At 39.9% G+C, this 9,988-nt stretch overlaps 2 protein-coding genes across 4 annotated transcripts in view; one reads left to right on the forward strand and one right to left on the reverse strand.

The window, feature by feature from the left end:
- Umad1 (UBAP1-MVB12-associated (UMA) domain containing 1) overlaps nucleotides 1-5,691 on the reverse strand; it is a 148,816-nt gene extending 143,125 nt beyond the window's left edge. The window contains exon 1 of one of the 3 annotated variants that reach the window (XM_013122680.3): nucleotides 5,564-5,691. The gene's annotated coding sequence lies outside the window, so the exon portion shown is untranslated. The other 2 variants (XM_021234604.2, XM_013122681.3) reach the window with 2 other exon arrangements.
- Nucleotides 5,692-5,750: 59 nt separating this feature from the next.
- On the forward strand, nucleotides 5,751-8,985 carry Rpa3 (replication protein A3). The gene is made up of 4 exons (XM_005082933.4): nucleotides 5,751-6,062; nucleotides 7,165-7,239; nucleotides 8,086-8,194; nucleotides 8,652-8,985. Exons 1-4 carry the CDS (start codon nucleotides 5,964-5,966, stop codon nucleotides 8,732-8,734), a joined length of 366 nt encoding a protein of 121 aa, XP_005082990.1. The 5' UTR covers nucleotides 5,751-5,963; the 3' UTR covers nucleotides 8,735-8,985.
- Nucleotides 8,986-9,988: the final 1,003 nt, after the last annotated feature.

Raw genomic sequence — 9,988 nt, forward strand, 5'->3', positions numbered from 1 at the left:
TAATCCCACCCTCCAGCTTGCCTAGCTTCAGCAAAGAAGGGACCAGTAGAGACAGAAAGACCCCATCTGCACCCACTGCAAGGAGATGGGAAGAAGACAGAATAAGAAATCACTCAGTGATAGAAAGACCAACATGACTCCACCAGAATCTATAGACCCCACACCAGCAAGACCTGAAAAGCACATCATAGTTGAAGCAGAATAGACAGACCTTAAAAATTATTTTATGAAGATGATAGAGACCCTCAAAGAGGAAACAAGGAAATCTGTTAAAGAAATAGAAAAATAAAACATGAAATGGAGTAAACAACAAAACCAAAACATTCAAGAAATAAACAAATCTCCTAAAGAATCTAAAGAGTACCAAGAAAAAAATAACCAAACAAATGAAGGAAACAACTCAAACAGTTGAAGGATTGAAAGGTGAAATTGAAACAATAAAGAAAACACCAAACGAGGGGATGCTGGAACTAGAAAAGCTAGGTAAACCATCAGGAACTACGCATGCAAGTATCAGCAATAGAATACAAGACATGGAAGAAAGAATCTCAGGTGCTGAAGACTGATTAGAGGATATACAGTCATCAACCAAAGAAATTTTCAAATCCAGCAAATCCCTAACACAAAATATCCAGGAAATATGGGACACCGTGAAGAAGCCAAACCTGAGACTAATAGGTATAGAAGAAGGCGAAGAAATACAGCTCAAAGGTACAGAAAACATATTCAACAAAATCATAGAAGAAAACTTCCCTAACCTAAAGAAGGATATGCCTATGAAAATACAAGAATCTTACAGAACACCAAACAGGCTGGACCAGAAAAAGAAGTCCCCGCCCCACATAATAATCAAAACATCAAACCTACAGAATAAAGAGAAAATATTAAGAGCAGCTAAAGAAAAAGGCCAAGTAACATATAAAGACAGACCTATCCGAATTATACGCAACTTCTCATTAGAAACTATAAAAGCCAGGAGATCCTGGACAGATGTCCTACAAACGCTAAGAGAACAAGGATGCCAGTCCAGACTACTATATCCAGCAAAGCTTTCAATTACCATAGATGGAGAAAACAAAATATTCCACGACAAAGTCAGATTTTAAACAGTACATATCCATAAATCCAGCCCTACAAAAAAGAAAATCTAGACCCAACGAAGATAACATCACTCACAAAGACATAGGCAATACATGATCCCACTTTATCAAATACCAAAAGAAAGAAGGAGGAGAACACACAATAACACCACAACCAATAAACCAAGCACAAACAAGAATCATCAATGAATGGTCATCAGTATCCCTCAATGTCAACATATAAAAGCTCACACACTAGTAGTGGGAGACTTTAACACTCCACTCTCACCACTACACAGGATCTCTAGACAGAAACTTAACAAAGAAACAAAAGAACTAATAGAAGTTATAACTCAACTGGGTTTAACAGACATCTATAGGACATTCCATCCGAACACAAAGGGATATACCTTCCTCTCAGTGCCACATGGAACTTTCTCTAAAATCAACCACATAATCGGAAACATAGCAAACCTCCACAGATACAAAAAATTGGAATAACCAATTTATCAGACCACCATGCATTAAAATTAAGAGTCAACAATAACCAAATCGCAGAAACCCTACAAACTCGTGGAAATTGAACAATGCACACAATTGCACCATCCTGGATAAGGGAAAAAATAAAAAAAGAGATTAAAGACTTCCTGGAATTCAATGAGATTGAAGACACAACTTACCCAAACTTATGGGACACTCTGAAAGTAGTGCAGAGAGGAAAGTTCATAGCACTAAGTGCCCACATGAAGAAACTGGAGAACTGTCACACTAGTGAATTAATAGCACAGCTGAATGCTCTAGAACAAAAAGAAGCAAACTCACTCAGGAGGAGTAGATGCCAGGAAATAATCAAATTGAGGGCTGAAATCAATCAAGTAGAAACCAGGAAAACATTGAGAAGAATCAATGAAACAAAGAGTTGGTTCTTTGAGAAAATCAACAAGATAGACAAACCTTTGTCCAAACTAACCAAAAGGCAGAGAGAGAAAATGCTAATTAACAAAATCAAAAATGAAAAGGGGGACTATAACAACTGGCATCCAGAGAATCATCAGGGCATACTTTGAAAACCTGTATTCCAGAAAATTCGAAAATTTAAAGGAAATACACAATTTCTTGGATAGATACCACTTGTCAAAACTAAATCGAGAACAGATAAACAACCCAAGCAGACCTATAACCCTTAATGAAATAGAAGCAGTCATCAAAAGTCTCCCAACCAAAAAAAAGGCCAAGGCCCAGATGCCTTCAGTGAAGAATTCTACCAGAAATTCAAAAAAGAGCTAATTCCAATAGTCTTCAAAGTGTTCCACACAATAGAAGCAGGAGGCTCACTGTCAAACTCTTTTTATGCGACTACAATTAATTACCTTGGTACCCAAGTCACACAAAGACAAAACTAAGAAAGAGAACTATAGACCATTTCCCTCATGAACATTGATGCAAAAGTACTCAATATTAGCAAATCGAGCCAGGCGGTGGTGGTGGAAGCCTTTAATCCCAGCATTCGGGAGGCAGAGGCAGGTGGATCTCTGTGAGTTCGAGGCCAGGCTGGACCGACAGCCTCCAAAACAATACAGAGAGACCCTGGAGACCCTGTCTCATAAAACCAAAAAAAAAAATACTAGCAAATAGGGTCCAAGAACAGATCAGAAAAATCATCCACCATGATCAAGTAGGCTTCATCCCAGGGATGCAGGGATGGTTCAACATACGAAAATCTATCAATGTAATCCACCATATAAACAAACTGCAAAGGAAAAACCACATGATCATCTCACTAGATGCTGAAAAAACCTTTGACAAAATCCAACAACCCTTCATGATAAAGGTCCTAGAGATATCAGGGTTAATTGGAACATACCTGGACATAATAAAAGCAATATAAAGTAAACCAACAGCTTACATCAAACTAAATGGAGAGAAACTCAACGCAATTCCTCTAAAATCAGGAACAAGACAACCCTGTCCACTCTCTCCATATCTCTTTAATATTGTACTTGAAGTTCTAGCTACAGCAATAAGACAACAAAAGGAGATCAAGGGGATACAAATAGGAAAAGAAGTCAAACTTTCACTTTTTGCAGATGATATGATAGTTTACATAAGTGACCCAAAAAACTCCGCAAGGTTACTCCTAGAGCTGATGAACACCTTCAGCAAAGTGGCAGGATACAAAGTAAACTCAAAAAAATCAGTGGCCCTATTAAATACAGATGATAAAGTAGCTGAGAAACAAATCAGAGAAACATCACCCTTTACAATAGCCATAAACAGCATCAAATATCTGGGGATAACGTTAACCAAAGTGAAAGACATGTATATCAAGAACTTTGAGTCTCTAAAGAAAGAAATCAAAGAGGATACCAGAAAATGGAAAGATCTCCCATGCTCTTGGATTGGTAGGATCAACATAATAAAAATGGAAATCTTGCCAAAAGCAATCTACAGATTCAATGCAATCCCTATCAAAATACCAGCACAATTCATCACAGATCTTGAAAGAACAATAATCAACTTTATATGGAAAAACAAAAGACCCAGGATAGCCAAAACAGCCCTATACAATAAAGGAACTTCAGGAGGCATCACTATCCCTGACTTCAAGCTCTATTATATAGCTATAGTCCTGAAAACAGCTTGGTATTGGCTCAAAAATATACAGGTAGACCAATGGAATCGAATTGAAAACCCTAACTAAAACTAAGGATGTATGAAAGGACCTCAAGGAAATCCACTACTTTGTAAGCTAACTGAAAAAATATAACTGTTTTTAAAAGGAAGTTATGGTGGTACCCTGCATGGGTAAAGAATGCTTCCCCCAAAGACATGAGTTACTAAATGAAAATCTCGGTGCTGGCTGGGAAATTCCTCTCCATGAGATGGAAGAGGCCCTGGAGGCGCTCAAACAGCTCAGTCCACCATCACTGCTCTTAGTTGTTCATGGGAAGAACCTATCGCTGAACACATGGCTCTAGAGGGAGCAAGCTGGAACTGACATACTAACTTCCTTCCTGCTGGCTAGTTTTCACTGAGCTAAAGGGTGTTACACGCAAGGATAGAAAGGGAAGGGGTAGGCCCTGAATGCTGCAGTACTGACTTGCCAGGCCCACACGAAATGCATCCCACAACAAATGAAATTGCCATATAAAAATCTCAAAGCAGATCTTTGCAGATCTTAAACAACAGCAGGACTACATTGTAACTCCAATCAGGACTCTTAATTTAAAGACTAATAATAAGAATGTGGCTTTAGGAAAATCCAGTCACTGCTTCCACATAATTACGAGACCCAACTAAAATTATGTCCTAAATTTCTTCAACTTCTTTTGAAGGTATTTTTCATGTGCACTCGTTCTGAAATTTCCTGGTCCCAATCCCCTCTGATGACATCACTATAATCAATAGCCACCAGCTTCCAGTCATACTATGAACCTGAGTAACATCCGAGAAGTTCCCCTAAATCATGGAATACATTGTCTTTTAGACAGTCAGCTCTATGCCTCAAAGCACTTCAGGGAGCTAGATATAATATTACAACCCAGAATTACAATTAGCCAGTGTTGTAATTTAGGAAAAGCATCGCTCAAGAGAAAGATGCCATTCGACATGGGGTGGGGCATAATTAGGGAAAGGGATCTTAAAAAGGGAAGAGGGGAGGAGGAAGACTAGCCTCTGGAGTCGGGAGCACCAGGAGGGAGGAAAGTGGGAAGGGAGAGTGAGAAAGAGGCAGAGATATATGAAACAAGGAGAGAAAGAGAAAGAGGATAGGAGGTGGGCAGGACCCCGTTTAAAAGGGAACATAGTGAATGTGCACAGGTCGTGCTCTTAGTGGCTGCAGCTGAGGGCTTATCCTGTCAGAACCCCAAGGATAGGCCAGTACAGACGTCTGAGACAAACAGTCAGGACCTCGCAAATCAGTCAATCCCTCGTTTTGCAGAGAGGGAGAATGTGGCACCAGCGGAGGAGCTCTAGCTTGGATTCAACAGCTGGTGAAACCATTCTCCTCTGATCCTGTTCAGTGGCGAAACCATTCTCTGATCCTGTCCAGTGGTCCTCCTCTACCGGAACCCAAATGCATGTATTCGCTCACACCCAGTCAGGTGAGGAAACGCACACCAAAGCTACAGATGGTCCTAGCTGTAAAGAAAGGGTCAGCACCTCTTCCTGCTGGTGAGGAAAGTGGGCATTTACGTGACACTGCGAGCTATATAAAGCGGACTTCAGCCTCCTAGCAACAACCTCCTGAGGGAGGAAATAAAGACTCGTGATGATCCCTTTCAGGTAGGACTACATCGAAAATAAAAACCCAAACCCCAGGTTCAGCACGCACCCGCGCTTCCCACGCAGAAGCGGATAACTGTCACCGCCTGAGCCACGGCTTTCCGGGACCTGGCGTCGGACTCCGCCCCCTACCCCTAGGGTTCAGTCCTCCGGAGGAGAGAAGCACGAAGATCGAGACACTTCCCGCAAGAAAGAGCTACCTGAGACTCCGCCGCCGTCCGCCGCCCGCCGCCACGGTACTTCAGCCTACTTCCGGGGTCAAGTCGCCGTTCGGTCACCCCAGATCCCGGGTCCGTAGCCTCAGCCCCGCCCCTCCAAGTCCCGCCTCCTCCACCTACTTCTTTCAGCCCCGCCCTCCCCCGAGCAACTTCCGGAACGCTGTGAGTCACTAGGCAGTGCACCCGTACTTCCGGACGCCTCGTGCTCTGCTCCCAGCCCCAAGCAATGGAACTAGACGACTTTGTGGATTTGATTGGTGGAGCTGGAGCGCAGGTCTCCTATGATTGGTGATCGGGAAACTGCGTGTGTTGGCGCGGCGGCCAGCTAGGAGTCAGATCTAGTTCTGCTTTCCCGCGGGTTCCGAGAGTTGGCGGCACAATCATGGTGGACATCCTGGAGCTCCCCAAAGCGCGCATCAACGCCAGCATGCTAGCGCAGTTCATTGACCGACCCGTGTGCTTCGTGGGGAAGCTGGAAAAGGTGCGTGGGCTCGGGCGAGAGAGCGGGGCACGGTGGCTACCCAGGAGGGGCTGCGGAGTGGGCAGGGAAGGGTGAAAACAGGTAGCCTTAAGCAGCATTGCACTGCAGCTTGCTTTATTATTCACAAGCAAGAGTTTCCACTGCTAAGTCAATGCAGCTCCATCATGATACCGCTTCTTCTATGTCGCAAAAACAGTGTTTTCGAATGAACTGTGTTGCAGTTCCAACACTACCCGCCCCCGTTCTGTATTTACCTGAAAGATTACCCATCTGGCTTCACTGCCTACTGTCTTGAGTTTTTGGTTTAGCCATGCTTTGGCTGATGAATCTGTTTCCTGACTTTTGCAACCGTCTCTGTTATGGGCCTGTTTTTCGGGTTGCAGAGGCTTTTCTGTGAAACATTGATAGCCCCTCCCATATCCTGTAGATCCCCAGTATCTAGCGCAGTCTTTTGACTACTGCCCTTATCCTATAGCTAAGAAATAAGCCCAAAGTCTCAGAATCTGTGACTGCGGAAGCCGAGGAAAAGAAAGTCATTTGTAAGGACTTATTTACTAGCTCATTTCATTCACACATTGCCAAAGTGAAAGGAATGTTATTCTAACTTCACAGGTAGGCTGACTGAGCCAGAGTGTTGGTAATTAACTGAAATGCTCAGGGTCACAAGTGGCAGAGCTCAATTCAGATCCCAAGAGAAGTCCTCACATCTGGCAACCAGTTCTTTAGTTCTTCATTCCTAATTTTAAAAGCATAACCTTCTGTGAGATGTACTATCTAAATCATGAATATCAGCAGAATTCCCACTGTTAGGTAAGTGAAAACTTCCTTAATTTAGTTTTCCTATACAGTTGCCAGATTTTGCAAAGAAAACAAGAAGCCACACATAACACTAAGCAAGTGTTCATTGTTTCCTAGAAATTCAAAATTAGCTGGGCTTCCAATGATCAGATCTGGTAACAAGATTATAACTTGAACCAAATAAACTGTCCAAAAACCATTGGACAGTTACCTTATGTTCAAGTAAGATATCAATGAATTTTTAACCATTTCATTTCTGTAGCTTGTTTTCTAAATCTATGTGGGTTTTTGTTTTCTTTTTTAGATTCATCCCACTGGAAAAATGTTTATTCTTTCAGATGGAGAAGGAAAAAATGGAACCATTGAATTGATGGAGCCAGTATGTTTTAAGTGATGTCTCATATTTAGTTTTTTGTTTGTTTTTTTTTATTATTTCTGATTTGGTGGATGGTAGTGTGAAGGCTGTGCTTGTTAAAACTCCTTAGCTTTAAAATCAAACCTGTGCCCTCATTTTATTTCCATTTTTAGCCTATACTAATTATTAGAGCTCCAAGTTTCTGAATATGTTCCTTAAGTATTGGTTGGATAATAATTTTTATTACATAAAAAGATACCCCAAAAGTGCATATGAAAATCTTTTCAAACTACTTCGTCCATATTCACAAGCCTGGCCTTGAAGTGGTGGCCCCAGGTACTGTGCCTACTTCAGACTGCTAGTGGTATTGCAAATCATATTTATTTTCTATTTTTAATTTTTAAGTTTACATATATTTTATTTTTTGTTTAATATGCTTAGAAACATCTTTGTGTCTTTTATGAAGACAAATCCATATAGTGTTTGGTTACTCTATATAGAACACACATTGTAAGATTTATACACAGTTCTCAGTGGCTTTTCAAAAAAATCCCTGTTTATATTTCAGGAACTCTGAAATCTTCAGGCTTTAAATGACTCTGCCATCAAATATATAACTGTATCTTTGGACCTTGAGACTTCTAAAGATAATAAAATGTATCATTCTGTCAGCTATAAATACAGTCATTTTTTGACAAACTATATTTCTGTTTTTATGTTGGTAAAATTTGAAGTTTCTTTTTTTTTAATGAAAAATTAGTAAGCTGTGAAACAATTTGAAAAACAAGAAACTGTATAACAGCTTTCCAAGCTCATTATCAATTGAAAAGGTCAATATATACCTAACTGACATTTTGGTCAACATTTTAGCTTGATGAAGAAATCTCTGGAATTGTGGAAGTAGTTGGAAAAGTCACAGCCAAAGCAACCATAATGTGTGCATCTTATGTCCAGTTTAAGGAAGATTCTGTTCGCTTTGGTAAGTAAAGCATTATACTACTTAGTAGTCTCATGTAAATAGGAGAAAAACTTTTATTTACTATGTGTTGGTCTTAAATCGCAGTCCTGGCATATTTTCAATTTCTATAGAATGAAGAGACCATTTTTTAAACTAACCATGTCTTGCAGGTGAAGGAAACTTAGTAAATGCTATTTATAGATAAAAATGGCTTAAAATATGATGAAATTAATATTCTAACATGAATTGAGAGCTTGATCAGTGCAGTAACCCTGAAATTATGACCCAGCAGAAAATGACTATGTAATAGACAACACAACAGGCTGTCATCACTCCTTTCTTTGGGGGCACCAGAGTTAAATGAACATGGGTTCTGACAAGAAGTTGACTTCTGAAAAGGAGAAATAGGTAGAAACTTCCAGTAACAGTCGATGCTGCAGATTCTGCTGTAAATTGTTTGCTTAATTGTTTCTTTCAGATCTTGAACTTTACAATGAAGCTGTGAAGATTATCAATGAGTTACCTCAGTTTTTTCCTTTAGGGCATATAAAACATGAATGAACTTCTTAAAATTTTTATGATCGCCAGTGAGCAACATTGAAAGATTTTAAAGAAGACTCCTTCAGTTTGAGTGAGAGACTCCTCTAATATCTAATATTTAATTTGCTCTTTTTTATGTATTATGTTGTAAATCTATTATGTAACAATTTACAACAGTCTTTATAAAATTTTTAAAATGGCTACTTCTGCATATGGTCTGAAAAAGAATTTAGAGTTTAGATTTCCGATGTATAATAAAAATCAAAATAACATGCTGTTGGTCAACTGTTTTTACTTTTTCAGTCTTAAACTTGGAATTTTGTAGTTGTAAGGTCAATCTTAGATCTACCAAATGAAAGCCTGGGCCAACTGTGGTATGGATTTAATTACCATCTAACATGCTGATTATTGCTTGATAGGATGTTTAGAAAGTACTTTTGGTGCATGAAAGAGCAGGCATATATCTAGTTTGTGAAGTGTTTCTTCATTCTGGGTATTAAAATGAGCATATACCAATGACAAAGAGATGATATGTGATCATTCAGTTAGTGGAGTCACTTGACTTTCTCTTCTGACCTTTAAACTGCCATTGTTCTTAGTATGGAATTCTCACCTGCCATTTTTATATCCTGAATAGGAATGTTTTTCATAGATCAGGCTATTTTGAGAAATTCTGAAGACATTAGATATGGCCTACTTAAAGGAAGTACATCATTGGAGGGTTGTCTGTCGAGGTAGAGCTGGGCCCTGGCCCTTTCCTTGCTGTACTCATGTTTCTCAGCCACCGTGGCATCATGAGGTACTAAATAAGCTCTCCCTTTAAATTGTATATGTCAGGTATTTTGTCAATGACAAGAATAGCTATGTACACACACACACACAAGAGAGAGAGAGAGAGAGAGAGAGAGAGAGAGAGAGAGAGAGAGAGAGAGAGAGAGAGAGAGAGAGAGAGAGAGTCCTAGAATGTTGCGAACAGAGAGAGAGAGAGTCCTAGAATGTTGCAAACAGAGAGAGAAAGTCCTAGAATGTTGTGAACAGAGTTTAATGAGTAAAGATGAAATGCTGATAGAATAAAGACTGCTCATGAGATTTCTGGTGAAGATGAAACTCTTGGCCATTAGACTGGAAAAGTCTGTATTACATTCTGGGAAAGGATTTGTCTATGTTTTTGCTCATGGCCTGAGACTAAGTGAGGCTAAATTCAAAATGAAGACATTCATTTGGCAGAAGAATTTCTAGACAGGTTAATATTGGACTGTGACATGTTCACTGCAT

The sequence above is a fragment of the Mesocricetus auratus genome, unplaced genomic scaffold, assembly GCF_017639785.1.
Source record: "Mesocricetus auratus isolate SY011 unplaced genomic scaffold, BCM_Maur_2.0 Super-Scaffold_100019, whole genome shotgun sequence".
NCBI lineage: Eukaryota > Metazoa > Chordata > Mammalia > Rodentia > Cricetidae > Mesocricetus > Mesocricetus auratus.

Bases quoted from the DNA above. Each gene is read 5' to 3' on its own strand.
- Rpa3 (XM_005082933.4), top strand. From the start codon at position 5,964: ATGGTGGACATCCTGGAGCTCCCCAAAGCGCGCATCAACGCCAGCATG. The intron at 6,063-7,164 runs GTGCGTGGGCTC...TTTCTTTTTTAG, and splicing joins TCGTGGGGAAGCTGGAAAAG to ATTCATCCCACTGGAAAAAT. The intron at 7,240-8,085 runs GTATGTTTTAAG...TCAACATTTTAG, and splicing joins CCATTGAATTGATGGAGCCA to CTTGATGAAGAAATCTCTGG.